This window comes from Myripristis murdjan, chromosome 22 (genome assembly GCF_902150065.1).
Source record: "Myripristis murdjan chromosome 22, fMyrMur1.1, whole genome shotgun sequence".
Taxonomy (NCBI): domain Eukaryota; kingdom Metazoa; phylum Chordata; class Actinopteri; order Holocentriformes; family Holocentridae; genus Myripristis; species Myripristis murdjan.
Genome location: NC_044001.1, coordinates 22,168,659 through 22,195,450, shown reverse-complemented (window position 1 = coordinate 22,195,450; position 26,792 = coordinate 22,168,659). Strand labels below are relative to the sequence as shown.

The 26,792-nt window shown below is 43.0% G+C and overlaps 1 protein-coding gene across 1 annotated transcript; it reads left to right on the top strand.

Annotated features, from left to right (window-relative positions):
* The first annotated feature begins 18 nt into the window (after positions 1 to 18).
* Positions 19 to 26,495, top strand: LOC115354217 (filamin-A-interacting protein 1-like). The gene is made up of 6 exons (XM_030044493.1): positions 19 to 131; positions 12,662 to 12,956; positions 13,559 to 13,732; positions 15,610 to 15,788; positions 22,415 to 25,226; positions 25,984 to 26,495. Exons 2-6 carry the CDS (start codon positions 12,669 to 12,671, stop codon positions 26,188 to 26,190), a joined length of 3,660 nt encoding a protein of 1,219 aa, XP_029900353.1. The 5' UTR covers positions 19 to 131; positions 12,662 to 12,668; the 3' UTR covers positions 26,191 to 26,495.
* The last annotated feature ends 297 nt before the right edge of the window (positions 26,496 to 26,792 follow it).

Here is a 26,792-nt window from a genome sequence, read left to right as displayed (position 1 = left end):
AAGCAGGCACCACAAGTGGACCACATCAGACAGGACAGTGGTGGACACTTTACTGCTCAGGGGGCTCTGATCTCTTGGATTACCTTTGCTTTGACCACGAGTGCCTAAAACTGGGGACTGTACACCAGCAGGTAAGTCAGCTTCCCATAAGGTTCTCATAATGAAAGCATTCCTGTGCCCTGCTATGGGAAACGGCCGAGGACAAGCCATGTGATTCTGGCAACGCGGGGCTTATCAGCTGTTCTGCCTCACTCTTGTCAGACTGAAATATGCAGAAAGGCTCCGATACGGGAGCCGTTGCTGAACTTTGTCATCACTTTGAAAGGCCAATATAAAAGGGCAGACCGTTTGAAAGAATGCAATCTGGCCACTTTGCTTCCAGTGAGCTGCGGTTAACTGTTTTGCACGGTATGAATGAGCCGACTCTTCCCTGAAGCATGTAATTAATTCAGCATACTTGTAATGCATTCAAATCATATGGATTCTTACGTTTTGCATTAATGACCCGCCCGGGAGGAGACAAGTGAATGCTCGTGCCGTAGTTTAGGGCTAGACGGCTCTGGCGCCGTGACAATACATACAGGAAAGAGCAAGTCATGAATCAAACATTTCCACTGAATTACATCTTATATTGCAGCCGTTGTGTGGGCAAGGCTGTTCGAGTGTGAGAGCATTTCTCTTGTGTTTTGCATGCGGGAAGGAGAGCCTGCTTGCTCACCAGGGAGCAGTGAGGGTGTATACGCCAGACAAATGATGCTCTTTTGAGACCGTAGGAGATAAGGAACTAGTAATCCAGCGACTATGTCAGTCCACGTTTGGGAGTGAAGTATGCACTCATATATGCAAACATACACGCACGACCTTTGGCGTCAACTTCTCCCACTGTCACCACCTCCAGTGCTCATCACAATCAAGGCCTCTGTAGAGCCCTCCCTGGCATTTACACACCCACCCACACACCCACACCCACACCCATACACCACCACCAACATGATGGAGTCCTTGGTATTTACCATTTGCAATGATGCACAAAAGGACTTCATTTTATGGGCAAGACGTCATCAGCGTTTTGGAGGAGACACGTGGCTTCGGCCGGCTGCTGCCAATGTGTCGAAGTGTGCATCACCTTGCCTCACCGAGCCAAAAAGAACATTTGAAACGCGTTCAAATAAGTGGAGCGCAATAAAGGCGTAGGTAGCTTCAGTTTCAGTCAAAGATCGGACATGTTGGGTCCACCTATCCGTCGGCGTCCAGGGGATAATGTAGAACATCTTTGTGCAACCTCACCCTCTCTCTCTTTCCTCCCTTCCCTCTCCAGCTGATGTGGCCAGAGCCTCTGTGCACTTAATGATATCACAAAGAGAAACGGGTGAGAGATAGCGCTCCTTCACATTTTTGGGCTCGTTCCAACTTTCAGATAAGGGGATCCTCTCCGATGGCAGCGCTTGGCCTGGAATGGCATCGGAGCTCATCCGTTCACTTGAAAGAGATCAATGTGTTATAAAATCTCATTGTGAACATCGATTGGGCAGTTATCAGTTCCAGCTTGTCAATGAGTCATGCCTAAATCAATAATGAAGCCAAACAGAAAACCAGTGACTCATGCAAATTTAGCTTAGGGGTTTGCTAAAGCAGCACTGTGGAGTGTGTGAGCTCTAGTAAACACGTCTTTGGCTTACCTCATAGCATTGTTGTAGCCCTACATCACTTGAGTTATTTCTGATGCAGAAACTGATAGGGACATAGTTGAGCGGTGAGATGTAGCGTTCGCTCCAAGCACAGGTATGAGACTGCTGAGAGAGATAGTTGGCACTTTGCTGCAATGTTTAGCAGCCCCACTGTCCACTTGACAGCATGGCACAGTGTGAATGGATATTCAGGACTTGTCAAATGGCTTTGTTATATCCTGCACGGGGTGAGATGTCATACTGCGTGGCATGTTTTTGACAACTGACTGTAGCTAAATGAAACAGAAACTGACCAAAGTTGCTACAAAAACAGCGAGAAAGCAAGAAACAAACAGATTTGACCCCAAATAATGGAGTTATAATGACAATGTTTTGATGTAAGGAGAGCTGCAAGACAAGACGTTGTATTCAGAAAGAGAACTTGTACCTAGCAGGTCTCAAGTGTGTTACTTTCATTGTTCTTCGAGAATAGCTATTGCACACAGACGCCAGAGTCTGCTGCACCTTATCAACTCAATGACCCCACTCACCACATGTAAGGCCATGTGTTTGTGTGCATGTGTGTGTGTGTGTGTGTGTGTGTGTGTGTGTGTGTGTGTGCACGCTCTCTGCTCCATATTCAAGTACATGTGGGCTGTTTGTGTGTGTGCTCGCACAGATTGTGTGTGAGCATTCTGCATTGCAATGGTGCATAGCATGTAACACAGGGCGCCTCCTCAAACTTTGAGCTTATTTTCTTCTATTCTGGTCTTGTGCATTGTTCTATGTTGATGGATTACAACTTCCCCTTCATTAGTGTTAATTTTGGCCTAGTCTCTTTAAAAAGTGATAAGGATTGCCTAGTCAATCAAAGACTTTTATTCCGATTTATCCAGAATAAGATAAGATGTTCGATGCTGTGTCCACCTCTCAGTTCATATTGGTGGCATTTTGGGTTAGCTTAGCATAAAGACTTGAAATCTATGGGAGTTTTAGCCTAGCTCCATCAGAGTGAAAAAATAAACCTTACAGCAACTCTGAAGCTGTGTTATTTACACAGTATAATGTATTTGAAGTACACATCTTGGAATTTAACAAAAAAAAAAAAAAGTTTTACAGTCATTTCAGGAGAAGCTAGATGCTGAAACTGGTAACAACTGAACACATTTACCCCTCCATCTATCACAGTGATCGGCACACCGCTGAAGGTATCGGTAGATCAAATGAACCTCTCCTACAATGGCTCTCTTTTTTTTTTATTCCAAAATGCGTAATTCTAACACAAAATGCGACCCACAGGAGCCAAACTGCCCAAAATGATTCCTTTAAGGTTAATTAAAATGAGAGGATAAAAACAGCACATGTGTAGTAGCAGGAGGAGGAGCCAGTCAGTCACTGCTGCTGGTGGTCAGTGTCTCTCCTGTGGGCCTGGTGGGCCTCAACAACAGCTGTCACCGACACATGCACAGCTCCAGTCCTATAAGGGCCTCTGGTCATGAATGCCAAAAATGCAGTTTAGACGTATTTGGATATTTCGCAGAACAGTGGCACTTATAACTCATGTTCCCTTGGTTTAAAAATAAGCCCTAAAACTCCATAGCAACGCAGGATCTTCTCTCCACCATTTGATATTTAATATGCCAAGTGGCACAGGACTCGTACTATGAACGGTATACATATTGCATCACATGTATGAACTTGTGCTATATTCTCTAAATGGATGTAAGCAGTATATTGGTTTTCATCATACTGTAATGTTATGACTGGTGAGGTTCTGTGTTTATGCGTGATGTTTAGTGGGGAATGTGTGGAATGGTGCAAATGCTTCAGTTTATAGTAGGGGCTAAGTAGTCACTTCCATTTATTTCTCTGGGCTTACGCCAACAGTTTGCACCTTCTTTTTTTTTCTCTCTCCCCCGTTCTCCCTCTCTCTCTCCCTCTCTCTCATGCAACAGCACATTTATCCATGGATTGCACCATTCTGAGCATGACAACTGCATTTGGTTTGCTGTGAGAGACACTGAGATTTCACATCAGGAAACTTAACCACTTCCCAACGTTCCTTAATTCCTTCCTTCCTTCCCTCCCCTCCTCTCAGAGGGAAGTGACATCATCACCAAGTCCACCAGGGGACAGGAGTGTGATGACAGCCAGGCGAAGACTTCCATCTGTCCAGTGATGTCACTGAGTTGGAGGGAAAAGCTTGCGTATATTTACTGAAAGCAGGAATGACTGGTCCATCTGGTTGGATGTCATTTTAGTTCTAAAGACCCGTGACCGCACTGCAGTTTAACTGAGACAGAGCTCCCAAATTGCCTGCCATTTCAGTCTCCACTATATTCTTTCTTTCTCATGAAAAAATGCATCTCATTGTTTTTATGATTAGTGGTTTTAATTGTCTTCTGCAAAAAAATGCTCATGCTCCACAGTAAACAAAAAGATTGTGAAGAAAGCCCAGGCTGGACATCAGAATGAAACAATGCACATGCTTATCCACCAGACAAAAGAAGTTGATGGTGGTGGTTTGGAATAGTTACAGTATTGCAGGTCAAGTATTACATAATAATGCAAAACACTCCACGGTGCAATATGTCAAGTCAAATCCCCCTTAGGCATAACGTTTATGGAAAGATACACAGCTCAAATCCCAAACTGGGTTTTTCACAGCAAGGAGTGTCCCAACTTCACTAACTAAGACACCATGTATTTGCTCTATTTTGACATATTAATTTTTTGTGTAATGTATGGCCTTGAAGTGATAATGAAGTGAAATGCAAAATGACTGAGAAAGTGCAGAGAAAGTTGGACTCGACAACAGTGGCTGAACTTGCTGCTAAAAGGTCGTTTTCCCTTAATAATATCCAGCTCTACTGGCTACTATAACAAGAGAAAACTTAGATTGATGATTGCTTAGTTTGCTGACATCAATTAGATAAGCCTTCAAAAATGTACAGGTATTCCTTGCTGCCATTTGGGGCCACCAAAGTATGAAGTTGCCTGGTGTAGCTGCAGTAACTACCTACAAACCTTCAGTATGAAGTGAAGAGAAATTATTTGGGGCACTGGTTTGGCCAGAGACCATGGGACACTGAATCAGCAACGTGCAACACAATTTTGAGCCAGTGGTTGCATATGATGATGATGATGATGTGTTAATGGTAGCACAGCATCATGGACAGTTTATAGGGACATTAATTTACTGTGAACTGGAGCCAACAGACCTTTTTCACAGAGGCATTTTGACATTAAATGGCATTAATTAATGATCAGTTACATCTAATGTTGTGATCACACCTCACAATGAGACACTGAGACACTAGGGTGCCTCAGTGTCTCATTGTGACTCAGTCACTGGGGAGTTCCCTGCCTACTAGTGATGAGCGAGTCATGACCGAATCATTCAACACTCTTTTAACCATCCTCTCCATTAACTCATTCACTGACCCCGCCCCTCCTACCTGTTACAAGGTAGCTAGTATGAATTGCAAAGACAAGGTGGGACAATGTGTTACTATTTTGCAATACTTATATTAAACTGTATTTGCAGAAATGTATCAGCTCTCATGTTAATTAACTGAGCCCTGTGAGGAAAAAACACTTTGGGTGCTTGTTTCAACTCAGTACCTCCTCTCCCAGCCCGGAGCTGAAAGTCTTGGGCTGCACAAATCACTCACTCACCCACAAGTTCCACAGTCAGCAACCGTCCAAGTTGGAGACTGTAGAAGAGCCACACAATTAAACTATTTTATCCCATACAAACTAGCGGAAGGGGGCTAAACCGAAAGACTATGGTTAGGCAGTGCGGCTACTGGGGCCTCTAGGTGACTGACTCAGTAACTTGAGACACTCAAAAACCTGACTCTCTTTAGTGAGGGACAAACGTGAGTTTGTAAAAAGAGTCAAAGCTCCCATCTCTACTACTTTCTAAACTAGGGTGCAGTTTGAGACACATCCTAAGGTCATCCTAAGGTACGTTTGCGAGTTGTAAATGCCATTAGACTCCTCTGATGTAGGTATCCACACATCTACAAGCAATAATTCACCATCCAGCCAAGCAAACTTTATGATAGGTGTTCTTGGGCAGTTAAAGACATAAAGACACGGAGGGTACCTGAAAGGCTTTTCATTTAAATGGCCTTAACTCCTAGCATCTAAAGAAAACATCCAATGCATTAGAGTCCAATACTGGGGAGACTCCTCCTCAGAGAGAATATAGCATCGCCATCTGAAACAGGAATGTGAATCTGTGGAATTCCCTATTGCTCCAGTAGGCATTTAGCCGGGAGACTTCAGACAAATGGCTGACCTCATGACTTAGCCCCGCATTCGAGGCTGCTTCATCCATATGTCGTCTTGCTGCCCCTATTCTTAGCACAGCCTGCACTTGATCTTTTTCTTGATCTCCATGCCGTAAAAAAGATATCCAATCGCGTCATGCATCCACAAGTATTTGGTACTTGATAAGTCAGTTTCAGTTTACAGATGCCCTACCCTGCGCTCTCAATAGATTGAATGAATGCAGTTGCTATGGGAGTTGGAGCCCGTTTTCAGGCCACAACTGAGTAAAAAATAATGGATGTGTTCGTGTTTCCTATTATGAAGATAATTCCCTTGATGAGAGATGGAAGTGAGTCATGTATTCTTACTGTTTTATGGGCTGATGAGTGGTTGATATTCCAGCTGCACCATCCATATGCTTAGTGACGCTATGTCGCTCAACAACATTCTGGTTGCCATGTTGCGCGACTGAACACAATATGCATTAAACTCTCTGTATACGTCGAACATCTCACCAAGGTCAGTTTCACACCGTCTGACTCAAACAGCAGCCTGTTTGACTTGTAAAAATTTACGATTGCCATTGTGGATCTACACAGGGAATATATAAATCATTCATGAATATCTGAATGTATTTAAAGCTGTTCACCAGCCATCATAAATGTGTCGTAACTCGTAAATGATCCATAGATAGCTCAGAATTCAGGAAGCACTTGCATTGAGCTACCTAGTTTATTTATCCTGTTGCTTGATGTAAGTCATTAATATGGCAATGACAAGTAGAGCACCACCTAAGTTCCCTTTAGTTGGCTCATTAGCAAAACTTTAAGTGCTGAGGCTACAGTAGGTTCCACTGAGGGGATCATGTTGACGTCAGGAGGATACTACAAGATGAAACCCACTACCCACACTGACATTTAGCACAAGCATGTCACGCCAAGTTTAGATTTATTGTTGCTGTTAGATATTAATAGAAACCATAATTAGAGTGAGGCAAATTGTAAATGCTTGACCTAGTATAGTATCGTGGTCCATAAAGGTGTTTCGATAGAGGAACAAAGGTTGTGTCTGAGATTTACAATGTAATTTAGCTACATAGTCCTCCTACATAGTCCTGCAAGGCATGCTGAAGGAAGAGTGTGCATGTCTGAGTTAGTGTAACAGAGCGAGCTTGTCATCCTCTTCTGCTTATCTTTATTTTCCCGGAACATGCCTGTTATGTAATTTCTGACCCCCAAAGGTTAGTTGTGGTCCGGGCTGGAATGCACCGTTCATCAGCAAGCCGAGGCAGACTGGTTTGTACCCCTGCTTGGGAAATAGACGCTCACAAAACCTTTCAATATCAGATGGATTGACTATTGCTTCCAAATCTCATCCGCAGCTTAGAGTTTTGATTGAAATTCTCACAGTTTGGCAGGATATTGTGTTTTTCTTACCCTGGACAGAGGAGCCTCTTAAGCTTGCTGCATTTTATCAGTGTCCTCCGGTGTAACGAGTTGCCAGACTCTTACGTGAAAAGGAGCGTTTCCCGCTCCTTATTTAGTCATGGTGTGGATACATCAAACTCCCCCAGACGAACCGTTCATTTCATCCCAACGTGTCAAAGTGGCTGTTACAGAATTTGCAACTGCTGTCCTCATCTCTCGTCTCTGGAAAATGTATTTGGCTCAGTGCCAGACCATTGTCAACCCCTAAACCTCCCTTCTATCGGTCTCTCTCTCTTTACGTTAACACCACAGACAAGCAGACTCTACCAGTATTCAGTTCTGCAGCTACAGAGCGGTGTCTTTTACTCAGTAATGGAAATAAGATTAGCTATATTCTCCATATTCCAGATTCTGTCATGCTTACTTCTGCAGGTCAAGTGTCCACATGCATACACACAGGATTTAAGCTGAAACTGTTAGGTAAGCAATTATGAGGACCCTATGAGGAGTTCTGATACAGAGAATTACTGGACGGCATGGGGCCGATTGTGATTGGTATGCCACCAGTTGATGTTGCTTATTTTTGTTATGGTTAGATGCAATCATTTTTGTATGAGCAGAAAGTATTGTTACAAAGACACAGAGACCATTTTATACACCTTCATCTCATCACACCTGGATTATTGCAACAGTCTCTTTACTTGCCTGAACCAAAAATCGATTGACCAACTCCAGACTGTACAGAACTCAGATGCCAGGCTTTTAACCAGAACCAAAGGACATGCTGACATCACTCCTGTTTAAGCTTCTTTACATTGGTTCCCCGTGTGGTTTAGAAAAGATTTTAAGGTCTTTCTAATTATTTGTAGGGCTCTACATGGCCTATCTCCCTGCTATATCTCTGACCTCTCAGTACTATGCGTACCACAATGGTGTGTACCTTGAGAACCTTGGGCAGAGGTCTTTTGTAAGCGGCCCGGTTGAAAACCAAAAGGGACAGAGCATTTGCAGTCAGGGCTCGAGGCTCTGGGACGATCTGCTTGAGGAAATCAGGTCAACCGAGTCAGTGATTTGTTGTAAATCCCTTCTTCAAACATACTTTTATCAGAGAACCTTTCCTGGTGTTTCTTGAGTTTTAATTTTCTTTGAACTGTCTTTTATTTTATTTTTTTATAGTTAAAAAGTGTGTTTATTATTGTTATTATTGAGCATTGATATACAATGATGGATTAAAGTGGCAACAATAAATATATTTGAGGTGTCCCAATATATGTTATAAATACAGCCTCCAGCTATTCAGATTATTCATGGTGGCCATGGCAAAATGAATCCAAGCCCACTGTGTCCTCATGTTAATTGCCAGTAACAAAACACTAAAGTCAAGTATCATTTATAGGGTCGAGCATATTTTCTGTCTGGGAAAGAAAAGCAAATTAGTCCACCTGATACCGATAATATCAAATCCCATCACACTCAGAAAACTGACATTATGTTAAAGCACGTCATAAATTCGGTAGCTCTTACACACCGTATTCTCGTCTTTGAGATAGTTTGCCCCACCTTGAATGAATAAACTGACCATCAAAGGCGTTGGAGGGGCTTACCACTGCCAAAAATTTTATGGCCCCGCTTTTTCACTTTGAAATGGAGGCACGTGCTTCGGTGGGGTCTATAAATACCGCTGTGTGACAGCTGGACTTGGTGGCTAGGGACTGGCCTCGCCACAAGCCACAGATTTGGGGGGGGTAGATTTCGGGTTCCACTTTAAATTTAGGCTCAGGCCTTGACTGGGGATATCAAGCCCCTCTTTCAAAGTGGAAGGCATTAGGGTATTGGATGCTGGGCAATCAGTAACATTCTGCAGATGGTTCGGATGCCGTGCATGTGTGTGGGCATTCTGGAGATTGGCACAGACTTTAAGAGTTAGGCTCATTGTCTGCCAGCTCCGCTTTATTTTCCATTAAGGCAACTGGGAATGTCGTGTGCCAGACTGGAATGCAAGCCACGTGGCTGTGGAATCCCCATTTGTTCCCCTGGACAATTCATTACAATCAAGATTACAGTGGCCAGTCACGGCGGATCAAATATGTGAGGCACCATGTTGCAATTTGATGGAGAGGCACAATTCTGGAGAAAATTCAAGAGCATGAGGAGGTCTTCTCATCAGGGCCAATGAAATCAGAGCAATAGATTGTTATCATGAATAGCTGTGCTTGAAATTCATCTAATCATCTATGTGTGTGACCTGGGAAAGTTTGCATTTGTTCAGATTTGAAAAGACACAATTACTAAAGGCAAGCAATATGCCCCTGGAGGCTGCATTACTCAATAATAAGATGTTGGAAAACTCTTTTAATTAAACTTGCTGGAGGTAAACAAATAGCTGTCCTGGAGTTTTGGATGTGGTCCAACAGCCAACAGAGGCCTGACATAAGGGGAAAAATATTTATTCTTAGCAAAATGGAGTTTAAAGGTGATGATGTCGGCTGCTAAATTGTTTAGGTCAGAGAGATACGTATCAGCCTGATGAAGAGGCTCGTGTTGAGGGAACATCCATAAAAAACGGCTACCACCGAGCAGTGCTTTTGCTCGCGTTCACACCCTTCCTTTATTCCCTCCGAAAAACAATATTTGTGTAATGATTCAAGCAGTTTGGAAGACAAAAAAGTATTTTCAGGATACAGTCAGCAGAATTTGCCTGCAAAATCCTCAGTGACCTCTTTGCCCCGTCAGCGACCTTTCGCGTAAACACACCGGGCAGACAGTTTTATAACGAGGCACTCCTTTAACCCTTGTGACCTTTTTTGCGGCAGAGATTTCCCATACAGTTAGTCATGCGGCGCTCAGCTTTAGCCAACGACACAGATACGTTTTACTGCTTGCTCCGCTGAACGGGGGTGACAGCAGGAGATGAGGCAAGCAGATCGCTGGATAGTTGCAGTTTGGTGGCATCAGCCCAGAAATTATAAATAAACTGCTGGGTGCTTAACTTAGTGTCGACCATTTTGCCGCTGGTACTTAATCACTCTGCTCCAGTCACGTACAGTACCGCACATGTTTCTCTGCCCTGGTGCCCCAGTTATGCCCCGTTTAATGCCCTCCACCCCTGCCCTGGGCATTCACTTGTCATTCAAACTCTCTGGCACTGGTTGAGTGGTGGTACGAGCACTGTAACTGGCACTTGCACAGGCTGCTGTACTACTATATTTGACTCAGTGGGATACAGTAATTGTTCGGGACAGGAACGAGGGCGCTGAAGTCGATCTCCAGTCAGGAACCACCTGACACCGGAGCTAATGTAAACTCAATGAACTTTCATAGCTAAGATAAGGAATGTACTTGGTATGTCCGCTCTATAGATTTTTTTTTCTTTTCTATTGCAATTTGGAGATTCGGCCAATCCTATCTTGCGCCATTCCCTTTCATGTGCTTGGGTCTTTTTCCTGGAAACTGCTGGGATCCAAAGAGATTGGTTTCAGGCGTCATTAGAAGTCATTCGGGTCTGCGCTCTACCAACCACTACTGCAGAAGAAGATAAACATTTTCCTTCGAGGTGAACTGAAACATTCAAAGGACTGATTGCCAAACCCCAGTATATCTCATATACAAGGTCCATTTCCCCCCTCTATCACGGCTCATTCATGCCGAACATCTTGTTTTAATCGAGTTACAGTGATTCAAATGGTTATTGATGTTCCCAGTCTGCGTGTTCCACCTTTGGCCTCCCAGCCTGCACGGCTTTAAAGGTCTCAAAGAGATTGAGTGTTACAATGCTGTTTCTGCGTATGCGTGCGTGTTTGTGTACCATGCACGTTCTGTATGCATAGTCAGCCCGTGTCTGTGCTTATGCATACTGCACGAATGTGATTTCTGTAGACCGCATGACATCATTTGGTGAGCTCTTGATGCATGGATCGGGGGTCAGGGTGCTATGACATCACCAGGGTGCAACAGAGGGGATTTTTGGGGGCTGGGGATGTTATCTGTTTGTAATTAAAAAGTCCTGTTGATGTCATATCTGCAAGCGATCACAAAGAGAACACTTGCTTCGTGTCCCAGGGCTGTTGTTGGAACATTATGCACCAACTAATGGGAGCTTAAAGACACACGAACATATAGGCTCCAACACACACCCAGAAGGAGAGGCGAGCGCATAAATACATGCATGCGATTTCACCCTGATGACCTGCGCTGCTTGTTTGACCATTCACTGCGCAGTATGCACTGTAACTCCCCAGTATTGTTTTCCCTGCTGAAGCTATATGGACTGTAATGCAGCCGGGCTACATCAAGACGACCTGTGTTGTCAGAAATTCGCAATGTAGAGAGACTGAATTTACAGTCTGTCATCCATGGATTTATTTTCAGGATCTGGATAATAGGTTTGACTCAGACTTTTAATGTCAGCAGAAGAGGGTAAAGCACCCAGGAGTGCCACAAATGTGCCGGAGTGCTTCCAAACCGTCAACACTCAGCATGAGATACGCAACCCTTGTGAGGGAGCAGGACGTGTCAGGAATGCGCACACCCCCACATGCCGCACACACACATACACACACATATATATACAGTACACACAGTGCTGGGTGATTATGCATCATGGATATTTAGCCCAGATTAGGAACATGACAGATGTAGGACGTGGTGATTTTTTTTTTTTTTTTTAGCTCTCTTACAGCCTAACTTACACCATATGCTAATGATCTCAATTTCCTCATGTAGGTCTCATTCTGTGTGTATGTGTGTGTGTGTGTGTGTTTTATTGGATAAAAGTGGGTCAGGAAGGCGGCGGGTGGGGAGTTGTGATATGAAGACGGGTATTCAAGGCCAAAGTCATAAAATTCACTGTAAATTGTGACTCTGCAGTCTGTGTGTTGTTTATTTTTATTGTAGTTCTGTCTCTCTCTGCCTGTCTGCCCCTTTCTCTCTTTCTGTCTCTTTTCTTTTTTCCAAAAAGGAAAAGTGTTCCATTGACAATCAGCAAAACCTGAAAAATATCCACTTTTCAGATGAACACCTCTTCAAATGAAAATGTAATGTAATAACAATGAAAGTGGAATGAAAGCACACCGTGGGGAAAGAACCAAGAGGGGACAAAACATGCTAAAACAGCTAAAAAAAAAAAAAGGCAGTTTTGATCAGTGACATGCACAAACACAACACCAGTCCAAGCAGCAAAATTCATATTTTCTCCTTTCTTAAAGCAGCATGCGACCCGTTTTACACACAATTCCAAGGTTTACCCTAAAATAATTTCCTTTTTTTTAAATTCTTTTGTCCTCCGTCCAGGTAGACGATGAGGTCCAAAAGCAGCGGGGTGGAGAGCCCGGCCAATGGGGTGCTCGGAGTTCCCCAGGGCGACCATGACATCAAGCAAGAACAGGAAGGGGGTCTACCCAGAAAGAGCCTGAAAGCCAAAGTTCAGCAGGAGGAGGGCGAGGACAAGGTGGAAGTGGAGGTGATCTCCGATAAAGAGAAGCTACCAGCCGACTCCACAGAGGCTGGGGAGCAGAGTGTGGGTATCATGGACCTGTCCAAAGAGGATCTGCTCAAACTGCTGGGGATCATGGAGGGAGAGGTTCAGGTAGGTCAGTCAGGATGGAGGAGCCACCTCCAACACCCTGCATGTCTGTACTGACGGACTGAAGTTAAGCCTTTGACTCTGTTTTATTGGGATATAGGTTTTACTTGGATGGCTGCAGAGCTGCTGACCCCATAGCACTTTGACCCTCCACCTATAAAGTTAATGAGCAAGTGCAATGCTGAGGGAAAGAAAACATGCCCAATGAAATGAATTGTGCATAAATACAGAGTCAGTGTGACTGGAAAAGTGCCCTATGCTTGCTTTGGACTGAGTCCGCCTGCAATTTCTTTGCACAATAGCTCTATCTTGTGGTTGGAAACGGCAGTGAAACACGCCAGAGAAAACAGGCAAAACAGATGGCTGGTGTCCAGCAGCTGACTGTGTTGGAGTCTTGATCTGGAATGTAGAATAAGATTATATTAATATCTGAAGACGTTTGAGAAATGTGTGCTGAAAAATGCCATGTGTTAAAGGTGTGTGTGTGTGTGTGTGTGTGTGTTCGGGGACACACACACACATAACCTGTGTTTCTTAAAATGCGTGAACATGACGTGATGCTGTATCGTTTGTGCACATGTGTTCGTATGCCGATGTGTTTTCAGGCCAGGGAAGACGTCATCCACATGCTGAAGTCCAAGCAGACTCGCCCAGAGGTCCTTGAGTCACGCTACGGCTCGGCGGCTCCAGGCCCAGCCCTCCAGGCCCTGCAGAGGGACGGCCTCATCGCAGGCACCAAGCCACACAACCACAACATCTACCACAAGCCCATGGCTGAGGTCAGACATCAGCTGTCAGGCACAGGAGTGTGTGTGTGTCACTGCTGTCACAAGAACCTGCATTTAAAAAAAATTCAAATTGTTACTCGTTAGGAAAAGTGCTTTTTTTTTGCCAGTGATATTTTTATACAAATTATGTTTATACAAAAAAAAAAAAAAAAATGGATTCTAAAATCATAAAGGACCAATCATGCATTCTACTCAAGCACAATCATAAAATCACTAAATAGTAAAGTTAGATTTTTTAAAATATATATAACATAAAAACATTGTAATTGCACTGTTAATTCAAGCTTGATTCTCAATTTGAATGCAATTCAATTAAAAAAAAAAACTAATAAAGAAGAAATTTGTCAGTAGTAAGGACACCTGGGATAGGACTGAGACTGAATGCTCAAGAGATGCTAATATTGGTCTTTGCCTGTAGGCTCAGCACTCCAGTAGATTTATGGTAGAAGTATTTGAGTATTTAATGGTATTTTAGTAGTTGTATTTTTATTATTTCAGTCATCACACACAATACAGTAAGTATAAACTGTACAATATACAATATATTATAGATTAAGTATAAAGAGAGTATAACAGAAAATAAGAATGAGAGTTGAGTAATGACTGAAATATTTATATATGCCTGTCCTATATTCTTATCAATTTAATTGTTTAATCTTCCTGAAATAAAAAATAAGTAAAACATTATTCACACCAGCAACCATCAAAAATAGCTTTTATATACAATTCTTTTAAAAACCAATTCTTAAATTTATGTATGCATTGTTCCATAACTTTACCCCATAGATATTAAATCAAATTGAAAATGAATCCATTTAATTTCTATGTTTAACCCCAATAATAGAGATAAATCTCCTTTTAATCCCTTTATGGACAGTAAACTTCCAAACATCTCTCAAATCATATTTCACTCAATCATTAAATTTCATAGCCTGCGATTTTCTAAACAGTGGATTAGTGTGAGCATAGTAACCAGCCTTATTAATAATTGGTATGGCTCATTTTTATAGTGAGACTATTGAATTTATGGTCATTTTAAAGGCTGACCCCCAGTTCCACACAGTGGCACAGTAATGCATTCAAATATTTTAGAATGGTATTGTATGATGTTTTTATTTTTATTTTTATTTTTTTAATATAACTAATACACCAAGTTCTGGGGAGATTGGGCCATTGTTACACTTTTCATCTAAGTGATGAGAACATACACCCCAAAGTCCCTGACCTCATCTATGTAGCTCGGATGCTTCACTCAGCATACACTACGTGGAGTGATATTAGTGTTACATTAAATATGAGAAAATGAGAATTTGTAGCAGCTTTAAGGCAAAAGGCAAGTCATCTTAAATGATATGTGGCTATGTCTGTCAGATTCATGTAGAGATTGGAAAAGTTGACACACACACACAAAAGATACAAAAATAACATACTATTTGGAACTATTAGGGGTTTCTTTCCCTGTTTCCACAGGAAGTGATGGTGGCGGGCAGCGGGAAAGCATTTACAGCTGAAACTCACTGCCCATAAGATAAATATGTGGTTGCTCGTATGAAATTCAAAATAGTCCAAGATAAACCTAATTACATCAGCTGTATGGAAAACTTTTTGGGACTAAAAAGCCAGTGCTGTGGGTAGAGCTGGTCACCTACTATCATGGTTCATGCCAAAGTCTTAACATGGAAATAAAGCTGGAGGCATATGGATGATTTTGATGTCCACTGTACGATCACAGTTTATACTGCATCAAAATCTCTCTCTATATTTTAAAACAACCTATAGTATGATGCATTTGCTCCTTATTTTTTATATGTGTATATGTCCTTGTGTGCATACATGTGTGTGTGTTCATGTGTCTTTGCCCTCCTTAGCTGGAGCGCCTGCAGGAGAAGCACAGGGAGACGTACCGGCGGATGCTCGGTCAGCTGCTGCTGGCGGAGAAGTGCCACCGTCGCACCGTGCATGAGCTGGACACGGAGAAACGCAAACACGCCGACTACATGAACAAGAGCGACGACTTCACCAACCTGTTGGAACAGGAGAGGGAAAGGTGAGCTTCGAGGGTCAGAGGTCAAAGGGAACATCAGGATCATCACTAAACACATTAACATACAGGACCAAAGTCCCTGCTTACTAATTTCATTCCAGGCCAACATTTTATTCAAGCCCTCTTACGCTATATCATCTATATCTAAATTGCTGGTGGAACTATTGATTACTGAGACAATATTATTTAGTCCCCAAGAAAAAAAGAGAATATATGACCAACAAATTCTAATGTATGTGATTATGTCAGCATATGAAGCATTGTGAAAATGTGTGCACATCTTTATTTTGCATCTGCACATTGCACATTGGGGGACTAAAGAAAAAAGAAAGAGGGGTGGTGAGAGGGAAATATCTGAGAGGAGTGAGCGTGGAGGAGGTTGGTGAAAGAGAGGAGGGGGATACTGCAAAAATGCATATTCAAAAAAAAAGAAGAAGAAGAAAAACAGGAGAGAGAATCCAAGAGGGAGGAAATAGAGGGAAGGGAGGAAGAAAGCAGGAAATGTGTAAATGATGGCCTTATCAACACTGTGAGGAGAGGGAGAGCGTGTAGGAGGGGAGGTGGAGAGCCGCTGACTGAAGTGATAACCTCACATACCTTCCTTGGAGAGGGAGAGGTTTGGGGTTTGGGGAGAGAGGTGAGCAGAATGGAGGGGAGGAGGAGAGTGGATTGGAGGGGAGGCGACTGAGGGTCAAGGCTTTGCTGTGGGAAACAGAGAGGTCAGGGCTGAAGAGGAGCGAGGGGAGGAGAGGGGAGGGGGAGGAGACAAGGCCACTGGATAGAAGAACAAGAGGAGAGAGGAGGGATGAAAAAAAATCAATACTTTTATAGTGGAATTGAGGAGATGAAGGGCATTTCAGAGGAGTTCATCTCCCATGACAACATCTCTGAAATGAGGTCATCGCCGGGGTCACGACCTGGCCTGTGGGTCAAGAGGAGACCGGATGAGAAAAGGGGATGAGAGGAGATGGAAAAGAGGGAGGCACATGACACTGAACAGCATCACATCGGGGGTGATTACATCACGTGTGTGTAAAGGGCCTCACAGATCAAACGAGCATGGCAGTGTGAGTGCGTGAGCCTGTGCACAAGTGTGTCTCCATGTGTGTATTCATGTGTATGCATAGTGTGGACGAGAAGGGGGGGGTCGCACTAATTAAATCTCTCTAACAAGGATGAAAGAGCTCCGCGGGCTGTTGCTGTTTGGTGTGTGTAACCCTTCAGTGCCAAATCCTGCACTAGTTAGCACAGTGGCTTTCCACGGCCGTTGAGGGGCCACCAGGGGCCCTCAGCAAAATGAGGAGCACCACTTTAAATTGATTTATCAGAGATGCATCAATGTGCATGTGCATCAGTGTGCAGCAAGTTAAGAAATACTTTATTAATCTCAAGGAAAATTCAAGTATGGCATTTAATAACTTAATATTTCATACAAACAAAAATATCTTTTCATATGGGCTCCATAGAGCAAAATAACTTCAAATAGAGTCCGTAGCTTAACAAAGTCAACTTGAGGGGCCAGAGTATAAAAGAATCTGAAAACCTGTGAGTTATCACACACACTGACCTCAGCGGGCCATACAATTTGCTTATCCTGCACAATTAATAAAAAGTGTCATCTATTACTTAGAGCTGTATTAAATAAGCAATTATGATGCAAATATGCACTATGTATTATAGCATTTCCTCTCAGATAAAAGATAAGGGCCCACTGAACGACAGGAGTCTTGCACTACTGTACTCTATATCGTTGCCAGCATTTAATATTGTATTGCACTGAACTTGAAGGAGAATTTGAGGGAGGTATTTTGTTGCATTTCCCATGCCACATGTCTGCATGCACAGTAATCTATATAGCTAGACAGTCATCTGCACAGCAGACTAGGGGCCAGGTATATGCTGCATTTCACAACCTGTCAAAACTTCAAACAGTCACGTGCGGCGCTGAGCCAGTGGATGCACACACTACCTCCCTCCCTTCAGCTTTTACTGCAGGACACAGGAAACAGACCATGGAAGCTAAATCACTGTCATGACAGCTGAGCTGCCATCTGAGACTGAGGGAGGAGGCTAGGAAAGGAGGAGCATACCTTTGCATAGCTCCTCACTCTTTTGGCTGGTTCCCGAGATGCAGAAAGAAGTTTAAATATGTCAGTAAATAAATGACACTGAAAATCAATTCAGTTATCATTGTAAATCATTGCATTGACTGATCTTAAGGAATCTAAGCATGAGTTTTCCCTTACCTTATATAGAGGAAAAAGTAGGAAAAAACGATGCCACAGAATGAATGTGCCTTTAACACAAGCAGTCTGGGCGTCCTGCGGCACCTAGACAACTGCATGTTCTACTGCATTTTCTGGTTAGTCGCCCTCATTTTAAAAAGGAACTTGAACTTTGCGCTGGGTTTTGTTTGAGTGACACCCTACTGAGCTTGACTCCAAAACACATCTGACCTGGAGCAAAATCTATGCATGAATGAGTTTGGAGGTATAGGAGAGTTAAAATGATGAAAAGAATGCGAGGTCTGTGATTTCACTTTAGTATTAGGGTAAAATTGTGCACATTACCTACCTTAAAGGAAGTCACTGTGATAACAGAGGTATGCCTTTAGTGGAAGAAATTGTGAATTTGTACAGGACATAAGCTGTGCTCGGTGAAACATTTGAATTAAAGTCTAAAGCGTATTCCAAACTTGAGATTCAAAGAGCAATTGTAAGACACAGTATGGGCTGTTATTTCAGCACGACATACATCACCACTGACCCGAGCTGCACTGTTACTGGTCCTCCACATTATGCTGTAAGCTCTACAATGCACTACAGAGCTGACCTTCTTCTTGTTGCCAGGTAGTTTCCAGTGAGTTGCTTGGCTTTTGTACAGGCCGACCTCTGTCACCCCGTGGGGAGAGCGAAGGGGACAAGTGTTCTGCTCGTTATCACTTCCTCAGCAACCACAGAGCCCATATTCCTCTTTCTAGTGCCAGAGAAGGAGACAAAACTAGCCCGGTATGCCATCACACCAGAGGGATCCAAACTGGCCCAGGCTGTCCTGAAAACAGCAGGGAGGAGGAAGCCTTGAAAACAACATGCATAATAAATGAATGGATGAATCAATGAGTTATGACTTTTGGACAATGCATACACACTCACACACACACACACACACATACAGACGCATACATGCTGCAGATAAATAGATGCAGAAGGCCTGCATTCACATAACTTTCTTTTGTGAGAACAAATGCACATAAACATATGTGCAAACTCAGGCATATCATGTCTGCCACATCTGGTACACCACTTTTTTGTTTTGCTTTGACATCCACTTCTTGGTTAAGTGAGATGGAAACATGTCATCATCCCATCCTCGTCAATCAGCTCACGTTGGCCATCCTTGAGAGTGTGAAGAGTGAGATAGTTAAGCGTACCTTGCCAAACTTTTGCAGGAATGCCAAAGAATGGCATCAAAAAAAGTTATTTCTGACTGGCAGCTATCAGCAATTAACACTCTCTCAGACAACAGAGCAATATGTGTGTCAAGAAGTAAACAGTTTTAAGTGGCAGAAAGGTATGTGCAGCGATTGATGATATAAACATGTCTCATTCCTGAAGGGTGTTTCTCTGACTGTGAAGTCACGCACACAGAGAAAATGTGCAGCTGCAGCAGATCTACAAGTGGCTAGTGTAATTCCATTGAGACTGAGTACTGAAATGACTGCATGCCTGGTTTCCTGTCTTATTAATAAAGAAATCCTAAAGCAACATGCTATTCAACGGCCTTACAGAACATGCACATACTGTATAGGCCTATTGTGGCTGCCTTCAAGCAATCCAACATCCACTTTGCTTCTGATTTCTTTCTTTTAACACCACATCAGTCTTACACAGAGTACACTATCACCGTGGTTCTCTTGCTTAACATTTAATGCTTTTTCTCTGTCAAGAGTGGTCATTATTGTACAACACAATGTTTTGACAGCTTTTTGGCGGGCCATGTCTGCTTCAGTCCTCAGCCGTCTGACACAGACGGGCTCCAATGCCTTCGAGCAAATTCCCTAGGAAACATGGGATGAGTGAAACGTTGTTCCATGATGAAAATATGTTCTTTCAGGGATATGGCTTATAGATTGCACCTGTGTATTTGCTTAAGAAAACATGTTTTTTCTTCCTTTCACACACAGTACAGTGGCCTGGGAAACTGAAAACAAACTCAAAATATCAACTTGCTCAAAGTCCACATGCTCTTTAATATATGCTAAAACAATATTGAAATATTAACATAGAGTGCACAGTGCATGTACAGAATATTACAGACATCCTCTTGGTATAAAGTCGCAGGCTCCTCATAGATTCATAGATCATCAGATCTTCTTCTCCTTGTGACTTCAGATAACCCTAATCCCTAACCCTAGATGTCCTTGGTAACAGTAGAGACTTGAACCATGAAGGTCAAGACTAAACTACATTACCCACATGACTTGACCACTGGCGCCAAGTATCACTGACATCATCACTTTGACCTTTGCGTGAAAGTAATTTGAGAGTGCCAATTGCTAAGGTGTCAAATACATTGGGCGATGTAAGTATGAATATCAAGAGCTGCACTCTTGGATCTGGCTCTTCTGTACAGTAGCCAGCTACACTAATCCCACTTGGCAATGAGGGATCTTAGTAATATGAATCAATGTAGATGTTTATAACCCTTCATAAACACAAGAGCCATATTTAGAATATCAACTGCCTGCATCCTCAGAGATGTGGGGCAACGATGTGTTAATTGCTGGGCCAAATCTCAGATTATTCTCATGTGAGCTAGATTACTTTTCCATATTTTTGTGTACTTTATATACTTTTCTCTATATACATACTGTCAGGACAGAATAGAAATTACCTTTCCACTGTGGTTTGTAGTCACTTCATAAAACTATTGTCTGGGCTCCATTCTGTCCTCCCTGATCATCTCCATTTCAATGGGGCCACCTAGTTCATCCATATCTGGTTTTCTAATTACATGTGGAGTTTGCAGGGAACCCAGCTCGGTCCACTTTCTCCCTCAGGGTAGAACTATAGCAGATGCACTATCCTGTCTCCTATACCAGTGAGATCAGAGCTTCCTGTCTGTGGAGGCAATTTCTTGTGTGCCTTTGGGAGGTAGAGGTATAGCATGATTTGCATCAAACATTTTTTTCTGAGAGAGTATTTCTCTCAAGGGTGCTGAGAATTCTTTGTGCTATTGCGAGCAACCTTTGATAGTGAAATACAGTTTGTAGTGTCTTTTTTAGACTTTCTGACAAGCTGTTTGTGTTTTTTCCCCCCTCAAACGTTCCATGTCGTATTTTAATGAAAACATGAAAATTTGGAGGGAGTTTTGCTCACTCCTCCTTTGGCAAGGGTCCCACCCCCTTCACAGAGTCCAAAGTAGAGCTGCACACACTCTCCCATATGCACATCTCTGCCTTATATGGGTGAGGTGACATCACGGACCAGAAGTCTGGTGGTGGTACACTATTTATTCACCTTTCATTGTCCTGATGACATGCTTGGAATGTGATGGTGGACACCCTGTGGAGAAGGGAGCCCCCTGCCAGCTCCCATGTATTCTCTGTGGACTTAAAATAATGGCTAAATATTTATCAGCTGCTTGTAGTGCATCTATAGTGGGTAAGTTCTAAATGGAGCTTGTTTTGAATATTGTGAGTTTGTGTGAGTGTATACACAACAGGGGATAAGTTTGAATGAAGCTCATTTTGTGCTTTTGGAACGCTGTCTAGGCTGTAGATGCATAAGCTGCCTTGTCTATGTGCTGCCAATAATAAATTTGGGTTCTTTTGCATTGCAAAAATGTTGAGGTTGAATATTCTACTGGTGATTCGTAGGAGTGCACAGAAAGACAACACAACTTTGCATTCAGTCTGCTTTGCATGCATTTCGTTGAAGGCTGAGATGAGAAGGAGCATGAGCAGCATAGAAAGAAGCTAAGAGAAAAGGAGACCACTTGGTGAGGGGGCGTTAGTTAAACTTTCACTTGCAGTTTGTGTTCTTAATCTCTATCCCATCAGCAAGGATGAAAATAGCACTATTTGGCAGTGGTGGTGTAGAGCTTTGCCAGTTCTGTAAAGACAGCTTGTAGTTAGATAGAAATAACTTATGTATTAGATGTTATTCTTTATTCTCTACAAATATCTTTCCTACAGATATGAATCATCCTATCAAATACTGTATCTGACCTTGAATCTCACATATAGTTTCTGGTACAGTGTTGCACTCACTTTTATGGACTGAAGATTAAGTTTTGATTTTTTTTTTTTTTTTTTTTTTTTTTCAGTACAGACTTTTTCCTGTTACAAAATGCTGCATTATACATCAGTGAAAGGGTGTGTTTCTATGCATTTTCAATAGTCATTCCATAATAATAACCAAGTTTGACCTATACTTCAATATTCTGAAATGTAGATAGACTCATGATTATATTATTATTGAATGAGAAAATAAGTGCATTCCTGAGTACATTTTTTTTTACTTCCAAGACACAGTATGTAGTCATATGTTGAATATAACTTTGAAATCACTGAACTAACAAACTTAAATACTGTATGTTGCCTTTTTTCCCTCTACTCTCACTGTTAGATTGAAGAAGTTGCTTGAGAACGAGAAAGCCTACCAGGTCCGAAAGGAGAAGGAGCACTCTAAACGTCTGGCAAAGCTTCGGGAGGAGCTGGTTAAGCTGAAGTCCTTTGCCCTGATGCTGGTGGATGAACGCCAACTGCACCTGGAGCAGATGGACCAACAGAGTCAACGAATCCAGGAACTCAGCCAGCAGCTACAGCAGCGTGAGCAGGCACTGCTTGAAGCCAACGGGAGAGCTCAGGAGGACAGCCACAGGGTGTCGAGCCTGGAAGCAGAGCTTAAGGAGAAGTCCACCAAGCTCACCCAGCAGTACGAGGAGATGACTGCCAAGTTGGCCAGTCAGGAGTCCCACAACCGTCAGCTTAATGCCAAACTTTTGGGGCTTACACATAAAGTAGAGGAGCTAGAGGAGAGCAACAAGGCCTTAAAGAAATCTGAGGAGGAACTGCAGGAGTTGAGGGAGAAGATCAGCAAAGGGGAGTGTGGCAACTCCAACTTAATTGCTGAGCTGGAGAACCTCCGGAAGCGGGTGTTGGAAATGGAGGGAAAAGATGAAGAGATCACTAAGACCGAAAGTCAATGTAAGGAATTGAGAAAGAGATTGCAAGAGGAGGACAGTAAGAGTAAAGACCTTAGGCTGGAGGTTGAGAAGCTCCAGAAAAGAATGATGGAGCTGGAGAAGCTTGAGAGTGCATTCAGCATCAGCAAAGCTGAGTGCACCCAACTGCACAATGCTCTGGAGAGAGAAAGGAGCCTGACCAAAGAGCTGTCAGATGAACTCATAGCACTCAGGATTCGAATGAAAGAGCTTGAATCTTCCGAGGTAAGATTAGAAAAGTCTGAGCTGAGCCTTAAGGATGACTTGAGTAAGCTGAAGTCATTGACTGTTGCTTTGATGGATGAACGAAAGAATCTGATGGAAAGAATGAAGTCAGATGAGAAGACAAAGGAAGATTTGAGTAAGATGGTCAAGCTTGAGCAAGGTAAGGTTATGGAGGTGACTGAGAGACTGATAGAGGAAAGCAAAAAGCTCTTGAAGTTGAAATCAGAGATGGAAACCAAAGTAGAGACGCTAACCACTGAAAAGGGGGAGCTAAGCACTAAGCTAGCTTATGAGATGGATAAAAGTAAGGATCTCAACTCTAAAGTCAGCCAAATGACAAAGAGACTAGATGGGTTGGAGCAAGCAGAAAAACTCTCAGTGAAGAATGCCATGAAATGTGAACTGGGAAGATTTTCTGACCCTGCAAAGAGAGAAGATAACAAAGTTAAGGAACTCACATTTGAAATTGAGCGGCTGAAAAACCGTCTCAAGCAGCTTGAGGTGGTAGAGGGAGATTTGATCAAGACAGAGGATCAGTATGACTTGTTAGAGAAAAAGTTCATAACTGAACAAGACAAAGCCAACATTCTTTCCCAGCAGGTTGAGGAAATGAGAAGTCAGATAGCACGAAACAAAGCAATCGAGAAAGGAGAAGAGGATAGCCAGGAGGAAGACCTCCGACAGCGATGCAAGAGAGAGGAGGCCAAAAGCAGAGACCTGCAGGCTGATGTTGTGGCCCTCAAGGAGAAGATCCATGAATTGATGCACAAAGAAGACCAACTGTCTCAGCTCCAGGTGGATTACTCGGTCCTTCAGCAGAGGTTTTTGGAAGAGGAAGAGAAAGCCAAGAACATGGGCACTGAGGTTTTCCATCTGACCAAAGAGCTGGAGATGACTAAACGTCATAGTCGAGCTCTACGGCCCAGCTTAAATGGGAGGAGAATGGTGGACGTTGCCATGACATCCACTGGAGTTCAGACAGAAGCAGCAACCAGTGAGACAGCAGAGGAGGAAACCCCCGCTGTGTTTATCAGGAAGTCTGTCCAAGAAGAGAATCATATCATGAACAACCTCAGACAGAAGTGCCTGAAAAAGCCAACGGAGAAGGCAAGTGCAATTGAACGTTGCTCCTCATCTAACAGTGACCTAGGAATGAAGAAATCCTGGATTCCTTGGATGAGGAAAAAGGAAAGCACGCCCCAAGGGAATACCCTGGAAAAGCCACTTCACATCAATGGAGACTCCTTGCCCTCTGAACTAACATTGTCTCAAAAGCAAGGCCAGCCTTTACACATCCGAGTGACACCAGACCACCAAAACAGCACAGCCACTCTTGAGATCAGCAGCCCTACTGCTGAAGACTTCTTCTCCAGCTCAGCTCCCCTCAGCCCCAACCCGGCCCATCCCAAATCCAAAATCACAATCATTCCCACCCACTCTGCAGCCACCCAGAGAGGGAGGGCTACTCCTGGGTCTCGGGGCCCTGAAAGAGCAAAGTCCCCAGTTACTATCACAACTATATCTAGAGCCAAGTCTCCGGAAAGCAGTCGAGCTTCATCTTCAGCCTCAGGAAGGCCCTTGTCCCCTATCTCCATCATGACAGTCAGCACTTCAGTGGTATCTGATACATCTGCCTCTCCAGAACCCCAGGAGATGACCATGGGCCGCGCTGTGTTCAAGGTCACCCCTGAGAAGCAGATGGTCCCAATGCCTGTGAGGAAGTGCCACACCAACACAAACATCATCACCACCACTGATGATAACAAAATCCATATTCATCTAGGCAACAACAACATGGGCCCTAAGATGGTGGTTAGGCCCATTGCTTCAGTAACAGACAATAAGGAGATGACCTTATCCACCGGGACAGTTCTGCGCTCCCCGCGCCAAATCACAGCCACTGCTACCAGGACCACACCCAGCAAAGTGATGAGCAGCATCACCATTACTCCTGCTACATCCACCCCTTCCAGACCCACAAACAGCATGGTAAGTCTCCTCAGGCTAAATCAAAGCTGTTGATCATTGCCTTGACTTTTAAACCACTTTTTAAAAGTATTTATGAAACCATTAGTGACACTGGTTTCATATTCAAGTAATAACAATAATAATGCATTTATTTGATTGGTGCCTTTCTAGACACCCAAGGCCGCACTATCTAAGAAATATCTAAAATATGTTCTATGTTAAATGTGTATTTCATATATTATATATTTACTGACACTTTCGTTTTCCACTACTAGAAAGCAATAATGGGTGAGTAGGCAACATTGTGATGGTGTTTCAGTGAACCTTATAATATGCTCTTTGTGAAGCAGATGGATAGCGTGACAGCAGTGGCCTGATGGACAGGCCTCCGCACAACAGAGCTGTAATGACATGGCATCTTGCCATCATGCTATAATCATGCTGTAATTTATAGTTGTTATGCTCTGTTTACATTCACAAACAGCCACGCAGGGCTCGGTGCCCTCTTGCTGACACAAAACAGCCTTGTATCGATGCAGCACACTGAAACTTACCCAGGATAAGCACTCGCTCACTGAGGTTGAAGTGCAAGAATGAACAAATATTTACATCTTTTACTCACATAGTTCATAAAATGCATATGCGTGGTTAAACTGTTTGGGATTTCAGAGTCCTGAATTGGGGTTTTCCTTTTGTGCATTATTTCTTCTGTATGTTCCCTTCAAGTATTTTCATGCCTGAATATATGTAACCTCTTTCCTCCCCTGTTGTCAAACAGACTGGGCATGATGGCCAGCAACCCCGCGCAGGGCTGACCCGCATCCCTATGTCCAAGAACCTGAAGACAGGGAAGGCTGTGCTGGGAGCCCTCGGGATCTCGGGTGGAGTGAGGCTGGAGACACGGGCAGAGACTCAGTCCATGAGGATAGAGGTTAAAAAATCCACCGTCAACAGTAGTGCTTTTCAAAATGGAGGAAAAGGCTGATGGACACAGGGGAGAGAAGAGGGTGCTCATAACAGTGACATCTTAATATGGTGCTATCGGAAGATGAAAACAACAGCCATAAAAGACAGAGCTATGCTGTGCCGTTATTCAACTCATAATCCTAGACGTTACAGTATGCAGTGGAGTTTTGGTGTACTTGAAATCAGTTGTATATTTTATATTTTTGCAAAGTATTTTGTGCCTATCTGTCTTATATCCATCTCTGTCATTTAGATGACGATGTATTCCTTCATATTTACAGTATGTATTTTGATGGGGATTTTGGGTAAAATACTGGTAGACTATGCTGCTACTAACTACTTCTTGCATTAATGAGTGGTTGTCTCACATATAATGAGTTTGTGTTGATATATTTTGTAAAGAATGTGACACACCATAGGTCACAGTATTTGTTTTAAATGTAAGTCATGATTTCCTTTTGTGTAAAAGGATTTTGTAATGAAATGTATTTTAAATAAAGTAGACTTTTGAAAAGAGAGTCTGACACGATCAGTTTAGAATAGGAAAATAAGCAACACAAAGGCCTGAAAGAAGATTCTGTTTATCTCTGCAAGTTGGCAGCATCCACCTAAGTAATTTTA